Source organism: Cryptococcus neoformans, chromosome 1 (assembly GCF_000149385.1).
Source record: "Cryptococcus neoformans var. neoformans B-3501A chromosome 1, whole genome shotgun sequence".
NCBI classification, from domain to species: domain Eukaryota; kingdom Fungi; phylum Basidiomycota; class Tremellomycetes; order Tremellales; family Cryptococcaceae; genus Cryptococcus; species Cryptococcus deneoformans.
Window position 1 is genome coordinate 1,722,616 of NC_009177.1, and position 17,500 is coordinate 1,740,115.

At 51.0% G+C, this 17,500-nt stretch overlaps 7 protein-coding genes across 7 annotated transcripts in view; 4 read left to right on the forward strand and 3 right to left on the reverse strand.

The window, feature by feature from the left end:
• Window positions 1-536: 536 nt before the first annotated feature.
• On the reverse strand, window positions 537-2,779 carry CNBA6180 (hypothetical protein; the record flags this gene model as incomplete). Its single annotated transcript, XM_772647.1, has 7 exons — window positions 537-1,412; window positions 1,460-1,600; window positions 1,657-1,823; window positions 1,877-2,165; window positions 2,227-2,348; window positions 2,416-2,488; window positions 2,561-2,779. 7 exons carry the CDS (start codon window positions 2,777-2,779, stop codon window positions 537-539), a joined length of 1,887 nt encoding a protein of 628 aa, XP_777740.1.
• A 102-nt stretch (window positions 2,780-2,881) lies between these two features.
• On the forward strand, window positions 2,882-3,192 carry CNBA6190 (hypothetical protein; the record flags this gene model as incomplete). The annotated part of the gene is made up of 3 exons (XM_772648.1): window positions 2,882-2,934; window positions 2,987-3,063; window positions 3,119-3,192. 3 exons carry the CDS (start codon window positions 2,882-2,884, stop codon window positions 3,190-3,192), a joined length of 204 nt encoding a protein of 67 aa, XP_777741.1.
• Window positions 3,193-3,414: 222 nt separating this feature from the next.
• Window positions 3,415-6,145, reverse strand: CNBA6200 (hypothetical protein; the record flags this gene model as incomplete). The annotated part of the gene is made up of 9 exons (XM_772649.1): window positions 3,415-4,230; window positions 4,289-4,486; window positions 4,549-4,756; window positions 4,838-4,899; window positions 4,950-4,967; window positions 5,017-5,222; window positions 5,275-5,315; window positions 5,363-5,535; window positions 5,597-6,145. 9 exons carry the CDS (start codon window positions 6,143-6,145, stop codon window positions 3,415-3,417), a joined length of 2,271 nt encoding a protein of 756 aa, XP_777742.1.
• Window positions 6,146-6,311: 166 nt separating this feature from the next.
• CNBA6210 (hypothetical protein) lies at window positions 6,312-8,913 on the forward strand (the record flags this gene model as incomplete). The annotated part of the gene is made up of 8 exons (XM_772650.1): window positions 6,312-6,595; window positions 6,678-6,720; window positions 6,791-6,932; window positions 6,982-7,028; window positions 7,076-7,335; window positions 7,390-7,498; window positions 7,552-7,680; window positions 7,744-8,913. The coding sequence occupies 8 exons, from the start codon at window positions 6,312-6,314 to the stop codon at window positions 8,911-8,913; spliced, it is 2,184 nt and encodes a 727-aa protein (XP_777743.1).
• Window positions 8,914-9,070: 157 nt separating this feature from the next.
• Window positions 9,071-10,312, reverse strand: CNBA6220 (hypothetical protein; the record flags this gene model as incomplete). Its single annotated transcript, XM_772651.1, has 7 exons — window positions 9,071-9,319; window positions 9,393-9,501; window positions 9,567-9,616; window positions 9,681-9,809; window positions 9,890-10,013; window positions 10,084-10,129; window positions 10,192-10,312. 7 exons carry the CDS (start codon window positions 10,310-10,312, stop codon window positions 9,071-9,073), a joined length of 828 nt encoding a protein of 275 aa, XP_777744.1.
• A 737-nt stretch (window positions 10,313-11,049) lies between these two features.
• On the forward strand, window positions 11,050-12,563 carry CNBA6230 (hypothetical protein; the record flags this gene model as incomplete). The annotated part of the gene is made up of 6 exons (XM_772652.1): window positions 11,050-11,214; window positions 11,369-11,846; window positions 11,904-12,057; window positions 12,108-12,332; window positions 12,391-12,407; window positions 12,460-12,563. 6 exons carry the CDS (start codon window positions 11,050-11,052, stop codon window positions 12,561-12,563), a joined length of 1,143 nt encoding a protein of 380 aa, XP_777745.1.
• Window positions 12,564-16,103: 3,540 nt separating this feature from the next.
• CNBA6240 (hypothetical protein) overlaps window positions 16,104-17,500 on the forward strand; it is a gene marked incomplete at both ends in the record, with an annotated part of 2,825 nt that continues 1,428 nt past the window's right edge. Inside the window, 4 exons of the mRNA XM_772653.1 lie at window positions 16,104-16,350; window positions 16,404-16,583; window positions 16,637-16,732; window positions 16,783-17,500. The exon at window positions 16,783-17,500 is cut by the window's right edge and continues 95 nt beyond it. Coding sequence (XP_777746.1) covers window positions 16,104-16,350; window positions 16,404-16,583; window positions 16,637-16,732; window positions 16,783-17,500 — 1,241 coding nt within the window. The remainder of the gene's footprint in view (window positions 16,351-16,403; window positions 16,584-16,636; window positions 16,733-16,782) is intronic.

Here is a 17,500-nt window from a genome sequence, read left to right on the forward strand (position 1 = left end):
CGCTATAGCAAAACTGCTTTATCTAATCTACATCGCCCGCCCTACATCGTAACCATTGTTCGTTGACACCATTGCTACCTGCTCTTCCACTGTTCGTTGACTATGCTGAAGGGATGTTGACATGAAAGGACGGTAATAGGTCAAACAGACGACAGAAGTGTGCGTTATTCGACTTTTCTTCCTTTCGTATTACGACATCGTAAGGTCTCACGATTTGAACCATATCATCCTTACCAATGAGAACAGTGGGTGAATGGTTAAAAGAGAGCGTGCGAAGCGAGCATGAAACGGGGTATGAAAAAGGATGGCGGGAAAGACTGTTGTGAAAGGCAAGGACCGTGGTATAAACGGTGCCAAATGATACCTTAACGTCCATACATAGTTTCAGGACTCCAAGTGAATGAAAGCCAGCATTTGGGCAAGGTGCGATAACAAGAGCCACCTGCAGATGCACATTCGAGCAAATATCCATGTAAAATTTGAGTCCTCTCGTTGTTGCATACACAAAAAGATCATCGACAAAGCACTGTCCGCCGTTACATAGAGAGCCCCACAAGGTCCAAAAAGCCCCAGAACACCCATTCCACGCATCGTATCCTCTCGTCTCCTAACTGATCCAGCAAAACGTCAACAAAATCATGAGACGTTAGAACCATTCCTCGCAGGACGGCATCAAATATAGCCAACCCTAGGTTGAGAAAAGAGACAGGTTGAGTGGTGAAAATAAGCAAAAGGCGCACGATTGTGAGTGAAAGCTCAGAGGAGAGGAGGAAGATATTTGCGCGGGAAAAGATTGCAAAGTGAGCAGATGATGATAAAGCATTGAAACCAGCTGCGCCAAAGAGGCGAATCATGAAGAGGGCGAATAGGACCATCTGAGCTGCTTTGTCCAACCCCATATACTTCTTCTTCAGGATGGCATCGTTCCTGACGGTCTGTACTCGAGGGGCACCCTCCAAGCCGTTATCCAAGCCCCAACCAGCAAGGAGATTCTCTAGACCGGTCTCCTCCTGACCAGCACGGGGAAACATACGCTGCTTATTTATCGCAAAACTGTCCCAATCGGCCTTTTTAGGATGTGAGACAGTATCGTCCTCATCATCTACAGCGGTCCACCCAGGGGGACGAGAGACGCCAGTCTTGCTAACGATCGGCGAAGGTTCCCAATCCATTGGCTCGGGTTCCGGTTCTTCGACAGGGCGTTGAAGAGATGGTTGGCCAAACACAGGGTTGGGAGAGAGAGCTTGTGGGTGTTGGGCGTGGGATGAGAGACTGTGCAGACCGTCAAGTTGGGAAGCGTTTTGAGTAGTGAGATCTGTTTGAGGGGAGTGGGTTACGGGTACAGGCCGCACTAGTTTGATGGGTACTACTGGTCCAGGCCCTTGGGCGTAGTAAAAGAGGATAAAAAACGACTGCCATGATCTCAGTAGCCATCTCGGTAATTTCAAGGTCAACTTACCAGTGTTTCTACGGTCAACAGTGTCCACCCAATGACCAGCGGGATGGACCGCATATGTTCATTGCTATTATGTCTGGTTGCGCACAAAAGACAGCAAAAGGCGACAAGTCGTGTTGAAAGGGAAACAATCATGGGAAAAGTCTAAACTTGACGTGAGATATGTTGATTGCGTGACTAACAAACAGGGGCCGGCCCACCTTGAAAGCATGCTTTTTCTCCGCTTCATTTCTCGCTTGCTCGGGCCAGAGATCGAAAAGGACCCATAGGAGCATGGCGAGGTTACAGCTTGTAGACGTTACGATGAGGGAAGATGGGATAAACTCTTTTATGTCCGCTTCGCCTCCGTTCATATACCAGTTCCAGCCTGCCGATACATGTTAGCGTACTAAAAATCAACGGAATTGATCATAAGCGTACACATTGTTTGTTGGGAAAGGCCAGAAACCCAGGTGAGGATCCATAACGCGCACTTTATCCTCCAGTAACGCCTGCCCAACTCTGGGACGGTCACTTCGGGATCGCCCTTGGCAATCTGCTTCCCACGGGTCAGAGCCGATCCCCAGGCTTCCATTTGCGCTCGATGGTCAGATCTACGGAGTGCGTCGTCTACCGCAGGCTGACAGCTGGAACAAACAGGGGGGTAGCGAGCGTGAAGGGAAGAAAGGTAGTCGGAAAAGTTGGCGTAAAGTGTAGGATAAGAAGGGTCCTATACAGTATAAGGGTGAGATCTGAACAGAAGAGGAAACTGTTTTTAAAAAAGGACTTACATCCTCATCCGGCAGATAATTGGCCAACAAGTTCATGACCAGCGTCTGGTTCGTCAGGCAATTCCGACAGAATGGCGAAGTTGACGATGATGCGGTCGGTAAATGGCTTGACGAAGGTTGGGCTGGTAGTCCGGGGAGAATGTCAGCAGATCAGACTGAGAAGAGCATATGGCTATATCTATAGCTTACCTCGTAGAGCAAAGGACTTGGAGTTGAACGTCGAGTTGTGCATAGCTGGGAGGTCAGACATCATCTCTCCGGCCTGTTGCCAGATGTCAGAAAGCCATCGTCGGGGATCTTTGGCTGGGGGGGCCAGCACGAGAAGGATACGCACAGCGTCACGAATGTTCCAGCATCCACATCGCTCGCACTGCCAATTCCACTTGGTACCGGGTTCTGCGATGCGTTCCTTGCCCTTTCTGCCGGGCGAGGCGGGCGGGGGCACATGGGCGCGAGGGGGAAGGAGGGCAGGGGAGAGGCAGAAGAAGCACTGTACTGGTTGTGGACGGGCGGACGGGCGGAGGAAGGGCATGTGCAAAGAGGAAAGAATCATGGGCGGAGTGGAAAGGTGAACCAAACGAAAAGCCGCAACTTCCAACTCGTCTTGTCTCGTTTTCTTCCGCCCGCATCTCCTCGGCATATCCATACAACATCCATGAGCGCAGACAGCTACAACGTCAAGATCACCTCGGGCGTCCTCGTCACCTGGTACGCTGCCCCCCGCCTAACTCCCTCCCAGCCCGTGCTAACCGCCCCACAGCGACTCGGCCGCAAAGCAGATCTTGCTGCATTTGGACTCGATGCGGGACGGTCCCCACAAGTTTGTCATCCGTGACGGTCAGTTGCAGTTTGTGCCTGTCAACATGATGCAAGAGGCTCATACACGCTGCAGTTGACGAGAACCGTGTGATGGTCAAAAAGGAATACGTCGAAATGCTCAAAGACGAGCTTCAAAACGAGGTGTGACATTCTTCTGAAAACAGATATATACATCCCGAAACCAACCGATCAATACTAATTTACATTGTAGCTGGAGAAAAATACATATATTCAAGACCCTGACATATGACCCCTTGCTTCATTCGACTCGGTTCCTATCATTCGCCTGCAAGTTTCTCGATTCCATAGTCTGGCCACGTCCCTTTTCCCCCCCAAAATAGGGAGTAGCACACCATGAGCAGCCCCATACTAGTGACCGCCGGAGATGTGATGTAAAAGCTCGGTAGGGGTCGCGGTGGGACTGTATGCAACAGTCTCTAAAGGCGGGGGTCGAGCTTGTGTTTCGGCATCGAGACGGGGTTGGCATGATTGCTGGGGTGGTAAAACGGGGTCGGGTCGTTCGACAGTATCGGTAGTAGTAGTAGGGCGGGCGGGAATGCGGAGGATAATTTTGGGTAGTGAAGTAGTCGTTGGGGTCGTCTGGATGGAAGGCGGGGACGGAGACTTGGACTTGGATTCCTGTACCGGTGGTGTGGATGCACTCTCTCCCAGTGACATTTTCGTCATGTCTTTGACAGCTTGTTCAATCCAGTCTCCCATTTCGTTCTCTCCGCCCACATCCGTTTTCACAGAGGATTGTGCGCCGAGCGTCTCATCCGTGGTGGGTGCTGTATCGATATGGAATGGGAGCACAGTGTTACTCTCTGGATTCACAGAAAATGTGCCTGTATCAGTGGGCTGCGAGGGGATCTTGAGCTTGGATGGTGCCGGCGTCACACCCCCAGCGGCGGCCCTTGTCCTATTGCCCCTTTTCGCCCCACCGTAGCCAGGCGTGTTATCTATGCTCGCTGCACCAGACTCATCAGCCTTTTTCCTATCGCGCAGGGTCATCCTCGTCGTCCCCATGGGAGTATTTGTAGCCGTACTCCCCACTGAATCCGTGCAAGTCGTCCCTTCAAAATGGGCGAGGAGAGAGTGCGTTCGGGAGAGATGTGGTTGTGAAGCAAACTCTGCTGGAAGAGGGGCAAGCTTGCCTCCTCTCTTCTTTTTGGTTGCCTTTTCCAGCTAAATCACTCGTGAGTCCAAAATATTCTGAAAGATGTAAACAGTCGGGGGGGCCTACACTGATCAACTCTTTTTCAGCCCACCATTCATCACACCCTTCAGGCAAAGACCCTCTCATTCCCACAATGTGACCCATGGCTGCACTCGTCAATGCTCGATCGCTGTAACCGCCTTCCAACACGGAGACAACCTTGCCCTCTGTGTATTTGTCCGCAAAAGCCGCAATATCACGCGTATACCTCGAATAGAACGAAACCTTGCAAACGTTTGCCGTCAGCTTTTTACGTGGTTCACCATGTGTGTTATTGCCCAACTTACAGGTACTCGGCGATCATGCCGCTGCATTCCTTGATGTTCCCATTCACAAGCATCGAATCCTGCGCTTATGAAAACAATGGTTCTCTCTGGGTCGGCCTCGGTCTGTTCCATAAATACTTTGGCCTTGTCCAAGAGTGCAAGATATAGAGGGTAGATTCGCTCGTAGAAATCGGCTTCCGAGCTGTATGGTTTAAGATGGATGTTTTCGCTGCAAGACAAGTTGTGCCGGGAGTGAGCTCGATAGTCTGATGAATACAAGTCGGGACTGGAATTGAGAACGAAAACGCACATGTACTGCCCATGAGCAGCTAGAGAGATTGAGGCGTCTCGAATGAGATCAAGATCACCATCCTGCCCGAGGGTTTTGAGCGGTCTAATCTAGTATCAGTGATTTGACGTACCTCGCACGGGTAGCTGTACTATTGTGGGTAAGCGCCCATCTACGGATCTTCTTCCAGACGGACTCACAATGTCATGCACCGATCCATAGAATGCCTTCCAGCCCCTTCTTCTTCTCCCTCCTTGTCCTGTTATCGGTGGCTTTCCAGCCTTGACCTGTAGATCATCCGCATAAGAAGCTGCGTTGAGGGGCATGACGAGCGCTTGAGTGCCGTTACCGTGGTGGAGATCGAAATCAATGATAATCGCGCGATCAATGTCGTGCTGGAGGTAGCCTAACACAACGTCAGTCTGGGACGGGTCGCAAGGGATTGAATCAATGGATACCATGCAGAGCGCCAATGACCACGTTGTTGACATAGCAAAACCTAATAGCGATGAGATGCGCGCAGGCCCACAGAAAGGGAGTGCTTACCCCGAGGGTGCATCTTCGCCGCAGTGGTGACCGGGTGGTCTTATAGCACAGAACGCTTTCGTGAACAGCGCATCTGCAGGACCCTCAACGGGGGGCGTAGACGGCTCCTCCTTCGCAGGTACCTGTTTTGTCTTTTGCACAACATGATCTACCGCTTGGCAGACCGTTTGGATCTAGTTTGCATCAGGTCTCGACTGGCAGATATCGTCAGGTACTCGGGAAAAAAAAACTTACAGCGCCCTCGATGGCAACGATACTTCCCGGGCCAAGGTAAAGATCTCCAGGGTTCAGTCCCAGCCCGTCTGGTATTTCGCACCCCGTCTGCTTGATTCTCTCCGCCGCCTCGTTGGCCCATTTGACCAGATCCCTAAGGTAGCCGGACGAGGGGAAGCCCGCCCCGGACGGGCCCGTGGACCCTGGCCCGATATACGGAAAGGGCGCCTCGGGGACGGGCGAGTGGGCGAGCTGGACTGCCGGGTGGTGCAGCAGGACACTGCCTGGCCTGGGCGGCGGGGGCGGGGCGGGCACGAGGTGGAGCTGGGCGGTGGGCTGGGCGCGGGACAGGAGGGAGAGGGAGGAGAGCAGGCTGGCGAGGTCGTGTGGCGGCTGGGGAGCGGGTGCGGCCTGCTCGAGCCTGGCGACGGCAGCAGCGACGCCGAGGAGGACGGCGCGGAGGCGTTCTGGGCGCTCGAATACGTGGGCGGCGTTTGGATGGCGGATGTACCTGTGCTGGAGACAGGCGGGCTGCACGAAGAGGCCGAGGGGGCCGTCGGCGGGGGACATGGCGGTGGGCGAAAGTGGAGAGCCGCGAAAAGATGTCAACAAATCCCGCGCCCGCGTGCTCCTTTTCGTCTTCTCCAGGTCTCGCACCTCGCCATGCGCCTGCGTTATCCTGTTCTCCAGTCCTCTCGCCCGCCATACAACTCGCATCACGCCGCTTCCCCACAGCATGCCCGCCACCCGCCACACACCCTCCCCCGCGCCACCCCAGCCGGCCGCAGAGCACCCCGCCGACCCCGCCGCCCCGCCGTCAGACCAACGAGCCAAGAAGAAGCGCCTCGGCGTCGACCCCAGCCTCATCATTGCAGAGGGAGGCAGGTCCAAGCGAAGACGTACGCCGTCCCCGCAGCCGGAGCAGCAGGAACACGTAGATCCGGATCCCAGAGACTCGGCGCGGGCAAAAGAATTGGGCATGGTCATCTATGAAAGAATCATGGGTTCAAAAACCAAAGAGTAAGCTCAAGCTCCGTCCACCCGTCCCGTCTCTCTCCCGTTCTTTCCCGCGTACACACCGTGCTCACAAAGGCCCTGGCAGTGGCGAATCCATGTCCCAGCCTTTCGTAAAGCTTCCCAGCAAGGTGAGACGCGACGCGACGCGTACTGTTTACATACATTACACGAGCAATATCACTTATTAGCTATTGGCAGAGGTCGTTTCCGGACTACTATGAAACCATCAAACATCCCATGAGCCTCGAGATGGTCAAGACCAAGCTCGATGCGCAGGATTATCAGACGCTGAAAGAGGTCGTTGCCGATATCGGCCAGATATTCAACAACGCTAAACGATGTAAGTCATCCATGCGGCGCCCATGCACAGTGTTTGACATGGGCTGCAGATAACATGAGAGAGTCTCTGCTATTCCAGTGGGCTAAAAAGCTTCATGTATGTACTCTCACGAGGTCGTTACTTCCGTTGATCCTTTTTTTCAGAAAATGACCCGACTCTATTATGCCGAAAAGACCAACCCAGACAAACATGGAGACGATTCTGAATCCGATGCCGAAGGAGAACACCATCCCACCTCCCGGGCGGGCACATTACAGCCTGATGCCGATGGCAGTACACATGGCGAAGAGGGAAGCCAATGGTCAAAGCGAAAGAAGGGACCATATGCGATCAAGGAAGGCCCGACAGTCTACAAACTGATCAAGCCTGTTTTGAAATCGGTCAAAGAGGCCAAATCGAACGAGTAAGTCTCGCAAATGTTGCCTGCAGGGCACGAACTGATGGCGAATGGTGCAAGTGGGAGCGGCAGGGATATTTCAGCCATCTTTATGGAGCTACCAGATCGAAAAGACATACCCGACTATTACAGGACCATCAAGAACCCAATATCACTGGAAGAAATTGAGGTATGCTTGCCATCACAATCCCCTAAATGAATATGTGTCTGACATTTGTGCAGACAAAGCATGCAGGAAGACGGTACGACTCATGGGAAGAGTTCTTTGATGATATGGAACTCATGTGCAATAACGCCATGGAGTACAATGCCGATGGGAGCGACGTCTTTCAGGATGCTCAGCAGATAATGGTGCGTTTTTTTCTTTCCTTTTCCTTCTTTTTTGTACACGCAGCTGATCGCTCTCGACCAAAGGGTATTCTCGCATATCACCGCGAACAAATCCATTATCGCCTTACCCTTCCGCCGGGCGTCAAACCTTCTCGCTCGGGACAGAGGCCATCTAATGTCGCCTCTCTCCAAGCTGAAGGTATGCAAACTACCTATTCGGCCTCTCCTAGTTATTCTCGTTCGCCTGCCATTGGACATACGTCCTTACCCATGGCAACACCGAGTCCCATGGCTGGCGCTATCGCTCATCACCAGTACCCATCACACTCACATCAACAACAGCTCCAGCCCAAATTTCAACAGCATGTCCCGGCGCCTTCTCCCCATTCTATCCAGTCACAAGTTTATACCCCAGTCCCACATCAGATCCCTCATACGCCGTCACCTGCCACTACCTCCACTTATTTACCTGCCCTCCCTCCGGGAGTGGTCACCGAAGAAGTGGTCGCGTCTCTCGACCGATACCCACTGTACGAGCAACAAGCCTGGCAGGCGAGCTTACCACCCCATGCCCTGTCAGTTCTCAGACAGATGGCAACCAACGTAGAGATGCGGAAGAGGGCTGTAGCAGCTGCCGCCATGGCCGGGCAGCAAGGGTATCTGCCCCAAGGCAATGTCCATATGGATGCTTCAAGACCGTCATTGATACATCAGGCTCAAGTGCATGCGCAGGCTCAAGTGCAAGCTCAGGCTCAGGCTCAGGCGCAAGCACAAGCACAAGCCCAGGCGCAAGCCCAAGCACAAGCACAAGCCCAGGCGCAAGCCCAAGCAGCTTCCCGCACTCACACTCCTGTCGACAGACCACCCCCCCCGCCGCCTGTCATCAAGTATATCGACTTTAGCTTCAGCCGTCCGGACAGTCCTAGCTCCAACGAGCGCGAAACTATCCGGTTACAGAACCAAAGGGGCGTCGTCACCCATTGTATCATGCTAGATAAACAGACAAGCGAGGTCGAAGTGGTTGCCTACCCCGACCTGTCATCGTTGCCGTCTCACGCGCCAGACGCCGACATGGTTCTCAAACTCAATAACACACCCATTGCGTCGAATGAGCCGGTCTTGGGGCGGGATGATCAACAGGCGGCTATGAAATGGAAGGTGGTCGTGCCGCTGACCAAGGTGGATAATAAAATTGAGATCAGTACTGGAAAGACGGAAGAGCAGGGTAGTACGATTTATTTGAGTCGACAATAAAATGAGGCCTGGTAAGCCTGGTTGCATAAAAGTGATTGTACGTTGTGTACGTGGGATTGTTTTTATATTTTTGGGGGCTAGGGGAGGAAAAGATTGAATATGAATACGCGTTATGGAATTCAACTCTGAAGCTTCAAAGAGAGACTTTCCCGCTGCCTTAACAAACATGTTCAACCTTACCGCCATCGCCGCTAGGTTCTCCAAGATCCCTAGCCACCCGTCTGTTGAAAAGCTCCATCATCATGCCAAACAGCGAACGGCTTAAAGCGGCGTCCCATCGGCCCTTGGAGGATTCGTCACGGATAAAGGCATGTTGGGCCTGTACTTCGAGAAAAGTAAAAGTGACGTTGGCGGCATCCAGAGTGTCTCGAATCAGAGAACGGCCGTCGCGGTCGACGTGGGTATCCTATGGTAGGGCCAACCCGGTCAGCGAAAGTGTGAATGATCAAAAGGCTAAGAGGCGGAGGGGGGATACTTGCTTGTTTGCCAAAGACCATGGCAACCTCGCCCTTGCCTGTCAAATCGCCTTTTCTAATCTTTTTGAGAGTATCGTCCGATTTGCCTTTACCAAGAGTAGCCGAGTGCACGCTACGATGTTTTTGAAAAAAAAGCTCAGTATTCATTTATAGTACGATTATAGGTTCAGCCCTCACTCGGTTGCAAAGTAGCAGAATGTAGCTTGTACCCGGGGATCAAAAGCGCACTGCATTTGTCACTCCCAGTTTGTTTCGATACTCGTTATACAAGGGCGGGAAAGCATAACTTACGCGCAAGGCCAGGTGCCCGCCGAGGCACATCCCGGTAGAAGCTATCCTCCCTGTGCAGTTGGGAAGAGACGCCAGAAGATCAATCGACAGAGTAGCATCTTCGTCATACGCCTCAACTGTCTTCTCGACCTAACAGGAAATGGGTGATTGAGCACACAGTTCTTGCACTTGACTCCAAATCGGCTGATATGGTGAAAAAAGGGGCCTACCTTGTAACAGTTTCCACGATCGGTGCCTTCAGAGTCGTAGGGAATGGGTTCCGGGCCTTCAAATTCATGGAACGAAGAAGGAAGAGCAACTATATATCCTTCACTCGCAATGTTGCTAGCGAACCTATAAAAGAATAGAATGTCAGTTTAAATCATCTCCCCGAGCTATTAGCCATTGCCCAACGAGGACGAACCTCTCGACAGGACCCGTCACCTGGTAGATCTCGGAGAAAACCACGCCTATTTCGAATTGTTGAGTTTATAGCCCATGCTTGTAAATGAGCTTGAAGGGGACAACTTACATCCAGGGAATCTGGCATTGGGGTATCCGGGCAAGCTAGGCTCCACCAGGTAGATACGGATGGTACCAGCTTTGCCATTAGCAGTGGTTGGTACGTCTCTGTAGGAGGTCTTGATCAACATGCTGAGATGTGAGAGGTATGTGCGAGGTGAGAGTATGTGACCAAAGTTATTAGATTCAATCTATGATAGTACGTACCGTCCACCCAGTCGGTCCGTCGCGTTCGCCGGCCCCATCATGCGTCGGGCTTGGTTTCGGCGATATGTTACGCGTGGCACTTGCTAGCTGGTTTAGGAACAGATAAGATAACAATAGACGATTGGCCTCTTGATTAAAAGAATTCGCCACCCCTTTACAGCTGATAATAATTTATTGCAGAGCACATGTACTTTTATCCGGATTGAATTGTAGCTAAAATCCACGAAACCCCAATAGTTTGGTAACTGAACTGTTATGTGATCTCCTTCGCTCAATAACAGTTGACTCTTGACGAGCCACGACCAGCCGCCTCCAACTTAATCTTCCTGATACACTTCTCTTCTGGGAGAGAAGGACCGCAAGTCCAAAGTATACAGATCTGATTGGAGGGGGCGTCCAGTGCAGCTACTACGAGACAGGTTCTGCATGCGTGGAGTGTCGAGTAAATGTGAGTACGTAAGATGATTGTAGAATTGTCTCGGACTAATAACGGGTGTCGATCAGGCGCTGTGCCTGACATGGGTGAAACACCGCATCTTGATTTGTCTCGGCGACATGGCCTGCTCCATCTCCATTCTTTCCTCAAACCTCTTCCCGACAAATATATCATTATACATATCTACTCCGCCACGACCCGCCACACCACCTATATTACGACACCATGCGCATCCCATCTACGGCCCCTCAGCTACAAGTCAACACCTTCACACACCCTCCTCCTTGGGGTGCTTACATCACCTATCCTCCAGGCGCTGTAGTAACCTACCTTGCGACAATCTGGAGGTGCGAAAGCTCTCATACGAGTTGGGAAGAGCCGGCCGGAGTTGTGAGTTCATATTCTTCTTGGTGTATTCTGACCGAGAAGGAGTTTTATACATAAGTATAAAGAAGAGGTTTAGAGTTGGGGAAATATGCCCGATTGCTATGTTAAAACATTGCCGAGGATCTGTGCTGACTCATAGTCTCTACTTTATGTGTAGCCATCCTCTAATCTTGCCTTCTGGACCCCCATAGGTGTACTTGGATCGAATGTTTCTACATCTGCCCAACAAAGTTCGCCACCACCTTACTCTCAGTCATTGAACGCTCAATCCGAAAAGGTCCCACCTTATCAGACCTTTATGGAATCGTCGCCTTCACATAATGTCGGCAGCGAGAAACCTGGCTTTGATCCCGGACATTCTGGAAGCTTCAGTTACCTTTCGGACAAGGCTGGAGATCCGTTCAGGACTGCCGTCATCAGCGAGGAAGAGAATGAATCCAAACACGAGGATAACTTGAAGGATGAAGTACGGGGCAAAAGGTTCTGGAGGGTTGGTGGCCTCGGTATCTGGGCGTATGGCCTAGATACAAAGGAGGAAAGCATTAGGGAGAGGCTGTGGAGAGAGTGGTCTGATAAACACAATGGGGACGATTGGATAAAAATCTCTAGAAAAAGGACAAAATTTTACAACGAGAGCATGTTTCCGTCCTTTAACCTAACTAAATAAAATAAGAAACTGACGTCAATTTTAGGTGGCGGTCGCCATGTGCGGCCGTTGTTCACTTGGAAGCTTGTCGAAAAGGGGCAGCGTCTTCCCGTCGATGCTTTGCCTATCGGCAACGAGCAAGACGGTGCGGTGCTCTACGCCGCCCGGGCTTGGCATCAAGGAGGAGTGCATCTTGGAAAGTGCGTGAATCTTAATTATCTATAGTATTCGGCTCTGATCATCCGCCCAGGGCTGGTCATCATCTTCATAAAGGCGCTTCCATCCCATACGGAGGAGGCGAAATCTCTTTCGACACATTTGAAGTCTTTTGTGGACCAATCAATGAACCGCACCTGGTCAAATGGATGACATTCCCTCATGGCCAGATAGCCCACGTACAGGGATGGCAACCGGTTGAGGGAGGCCGAGAAAAGGATGGAAGAGCGTTGTTATTGGCCAAAGGCTTCTATGACAAGTGAGTGACCCGCAGTATACTGTGTATTGCATCTGGCTAATTGGATGCAATCCTTTAGTGGACAACATCCGGGGAGTAAGTCTCAAGTGAACTCGTTTCTGGAACACTATTAACCAACGTATATCAGAAATTATAGTGCAGGATGATCACGCTTGCGTTGGGTATGGCGGTGGGGAGGTCTGGATTCGACCTTATCAGATTCTGGCCTATGCCAATCCTCACCGTCGTTAATTTGTTCGACTTGATGGATGTGTAAGCATCCCTCATTCCGCCCACTTGTGAGCAGCAATAGTGAATCAGGAAAGCGACAGTTAGGATCTTCGATAAGGACAGCTGAGATTGGTTCGTTTTGGAGTCTGATATTAACATGTAGAGATCTACGCAGGCCACCCTCATCATGAATGTAAGATGCTTCTTTGTGCACTTTATCTAACCTATATAATCTGATGAGGCAATGTCATCCTTCCGTTCAGAACAACGGAGTTGGTCGTTTTTTCGTTACAGTTGCTACCGTGGAGAACGTCTTCTGCCTTCATTCTCCTAAAGACGGCAACATCCTCAAAGGCATGAAATGTGATAGGAAGGATCTTGGGAGCAGGTCCCTTTGGAATTATGCTATCAAAGGTGGCTAATACAAGGCATGTGAATTGGAGGCCAGACTGCGATATGTATGAACAGTTGCAAAAGCTTCATCAAACAAGCGATAGCAAGGCGGAAGACATCATAGGTTGCCTGTATCGTTAAATGCAGCAGCAACGTCTTCCTTTGTTCAAAAGGATGGTACTATTATTCCAAGGAGTCAAATCTCTGAGCAGGAGAAAGCCATCTTCCAAGTGATGGCATGATATCAATAACCTGGTTATGAAGACCGTAGCCTTTCCTATCTTTCCCCTCTAATTTACGTATCGCCCAGCTCACCAGATCTTTTCCTCCCACAACTCTCCTGGCCTGCAGCAACTCCTGCCTGTAGCATTTTGAAGATACATCTTAACTCGATCCCTAACATCACCTTCAAACCGCCATTGGACCGAAAATCGTCAGCAGCTGGTCAATAACGATTGAGAAAAACACACTTTTTTTATTGATGTCGTGCGAACAAATACCCTCAGTCACCATTTATGGTACCACCCAGATTACCTCCGTCTCAGCTTATGTTACCACTCTTACCAGTCTCATCCCTGGGAATCCAGTGGTATCAGTTCTAACCTCTGTGGTACCTGCCATTTGCGCTGATGATGCTCTTGACTGTCCTTCGGAGACTAAAGAAGATGTAGTAACTGTGACGCCGACTTCGACGGCCATATATACTAGTGATATATCGACAAATGTTGTAGTCACAAGTATAGTTCCTCAAAGAACATTATATTACGCATGTTCCTCATCTCAGGAAACATCAGCGCAGGGGATGACGAGTACCAACCAAGTACAAGAAACATTGAATAATCAACCTTCTACTAGCACTGAAGGTGACAGCAGAGTGGCATCATACACAAATGTCCAGCAGTCAAGCTCGAGCATTAGCAGTGCCACATTGGTTGGTCAATTCACAGGCATTGCAACCCAAATAAAGGGCAGCGCGACAGTAGTTGGGGTATCAGCAAGCAGTGTGTCGTCTGTGGCAGATACGATTTTATCTCCATATCATACGACCACCTCCCCACATTCTTTTCAACCAGGACCATCTGCCAGTCGGTTAAAATCAGTTGCTACGTCTTTACCGATCGTAACAACATCTCACACATCATCTGCTTCATCAGCAGTCGCATCTCAACAAGAAGACACCAACGTTACGCCATCCTCATCAAAACATGCCGCCATCGCGGGCGGTATCATAGGCGGTATACTAGGCAGTATTGTCATAGCATGCTTGGTGATTTGTATGAAAAGAAAGAAAAGAGATAAGCACGAGGATGTCAAAAGATGGAGTGGAGAGAATGAGGATGTTGATTATTGGGAGAGACGATTTAGGGCATTAGAAACGGAAGGAGACATCATCTACGGTGAGAAGGACGACTGGGATTTGCAGTCGAGCAAGAAACTGCGCGTGAGTTTGAGGAATCGCTCCCACAATTACTGGCATTATGCTGACCGTTAGAATAGCTCACTCTTGATCTTGCATCCAAGGATATGGATATTATCCCGTCGCGCCGCTTCTCCCGCTTGTCGACTGTATCATCATTTTTCTCGTCGTCTTTCGGCGGGGGCATACCTACTCGCATATCCAACAAGACTGGGCTTAATTTCTCACGTCCGATCAAACGTGCGGATGCCTTGTCAATTCGATCTTACCCTAAAAGCCCGAGATCAAGCACTTCAATGAAGTCTACTAAAACAGGACGCCATTCAGTGAGTTCAAGGAAATCCGGCAAGTCGTCCCAGCGTTTGTCAACCTCTGTGCTTCCCTCCATGAGGGAAGAAGACGAAAATACAGAGAAAAATGACGAGAGTATGGCCCCAAGGGAACCCGAGGAACAACTAATAATGGAATGGATTCGATATTCCCAGGTGGATGATGACGAACGCGAACAAGGCAAGCGAAGAGAATTACCCTTCCAGCGATCATCGTGGCAACTCTCGATGGGCGGGGGCACTTTGTACCATCGGGAAGAGACCGTGGCTATCGGGCCCCCGCCACCTAGACGATCTCTTGCCTCGACGTCACATGACAATTTCGTATCGTCCCCGCGTTCCACACTGTGCCCTACCCAGTCATCCTTTGACCGGTACGACGGCCCTTACCCACCGGTGGGATCTTCCTACGAACGGTCGTCAGATCTATCCCGTACACCTTGCCTGACTCCAGCAGCTGCAAAAAGCTCCGAAAGTATTTTGCATCTGCCCGGATCTGATACATCCAAGTACGATGCGGGCGTCTTGTCGGATACTAAACCCAAGCGATCGATGAGTCGAACTAGGCGTTCAGCGGGCAAATTTGTCCCTCAGCTTTATTTAACCCGAGAAGCTATAACACCGAGGTTATGGATCGACGACGAGTTAACAAATCAATTTGAAGGCTCAAAGGGATCGGGGGAAACAGAGAGGGTAACAGAAAAAGCACTCATATCCTCATTTTCGGCAGAGACAATCGATGAACGCCAGGCGCCTGACATGTCTTCCAGAAGTAGTGAAGATAGTCACCTTGAACAGACGATATCAGAAGGGGAACACGACAGGGCTTCTTCTCCGGGAACGTATTGCACCAAATCATCCTTATCAGTCGTCCCATTATCACCAGCTCCGCCGTCCCTATCCCTGAGCTCCGTGACATCATCGTTGATGGAAGATGCGCCGGAAAAAAAGATCGGTCTAGCCGAACGGTCGGCGGTGACTCCACAGCTGCCTGTATTAACTCTCAGGTCATCAGTGGCGAGTAGTTGGACTTGGGGTTGATATCCGGTGAGGAGAGGGTCAGAGCATTCTTTGGTAGGCATTATTAGCTGAAGCTTGAGAGCGTCGCGAAAGCGAAGGGCGACGAGGGAATGAGGTGGATTGGTGCAATGGAACGGGCTATAGACACCGTTACGATATTAATGTACGGCCTACATACAGCTGCAGATAGATTGCAGGATTATCCAGCTTGGAGACATGCAAGGTGTCAATGTACGTACGACTCGTGGCTTGAATCAACTGTGGCTGTCGGCGTTATGGGGTGTGGCACTTTGCGTTTCCGCTGGCTGGGTGGAGTCGGATGTGCTACTACAGCCAACAGCACCGTCCATCTTCAATCTTCCATCTTTCTCTTCCATATCCTCCCCCGCCGCCACAGCCAACATGTCAGGCGGATTCTTCGGCTTCGACACCGCACTTCCCGAACACCGCCAAGCCGCAGACCGTCCCAATGACGCAGCCGACACTTCCAAATTCCAAAATGCCAGTTCTCTGCTTAATCCCTTCAATCTAGAAGCCCCAGAGGACGAGGAAATGGAAGTCTACACTTGGGGTCAAGGGCTAGACAAGGATGTAGAGGCAGCAGATGAGCTGAATGATGCAACGTTTGGCGTGGACGTCAATGCTATCAGTGAGTAATGTGAGTCATTGAGGGGTATAATGTTGATCTTGTACGTCCTTGAGGGGGTGGACAGTTCTCCTTCGGCAATGAAGAGTCATTTTCTTCCCCGGCTAAGCCGTCAAAGCAATCCCAGTCGCAAAGAGGACCCATCGCGTCGACTGCCTCCCGATATCGGCCTAAAGTCGCGGCCGATCCGTTTGCCTTTTCTGAAGATGACTTTTATGCTTCTCGCCCTGTCAAGAGTAAGGGATATCTATCATTGCATTATACTTCCAGGTCGCTAATGCTCTGTCAGAGACCCAACCGAAGCCCAAGACAAAGTCTTCGGCTGAGCCTGTTTGGACAAAGCCAGCTGGCCAGGTCACTAGTTGGGGAGCGGCCCCATCCTCAAGTTAGTCATTTTCATCAATATTCTTTTTCACGATCTGACTCATGATGCAGCAGTAAAGCCATCCCTTGGGTCCAACCATGCACAGGTGGAAGCTCCCGGACATATCAAGAGCCTCGAGGAGATTGAAGCGGAGTTTGCGTCAATGCCTGCGCCCAGTGCGGCGCAGGCTGCCTTCCAGGCGCCTGCTCAATTATCAGGACCGCCCCCTGCAAATGCTGTTGTGACACTTGAAGAGCTTGAGAGGCAAATGATGGAAGAAGTTCCTCAACCTCTTGCCCAACATCAAGCCCAGCAACAAGGGCCTCCTCGAGAGGTTACTCCCACTCAGATTCCGGGTCTCGCCCAGTCGGGGTATGCTTCTCAAAAAGCTGTCCTCGACAGTATGTTTCCTGACCTTGGCAAAAGTCCTGGACCCGTACCTCCAGGGCAGCAGCAAGGCCAAACAAGGCAAAGTCCTGCCCCTATAGTTCCTAGTCACGAAGAGCTCGCTCGGCAGGAACATTTCCAAAAGGTTTTCGAAGCGAAAGTCCAAGCAATGTCCAAATATAATAACCTTATGGGATCATCTGACAAGGACTTTATCACCCGCATCCAACTGTCTCAGCTCGCTACGTCCGATCCTTATATTTCCGACTTTTACGCCCAAGTGTTTTCTGCGATGGAGAGAAGCCGTCGGGCCCATGAGAGTGGTCAAATGGACAGGCCAACTGTGGTACAAATTGCAGCAGGTTTTGGCTTCGGTGTTGGTGGTCCGGCCGGCAACAGATT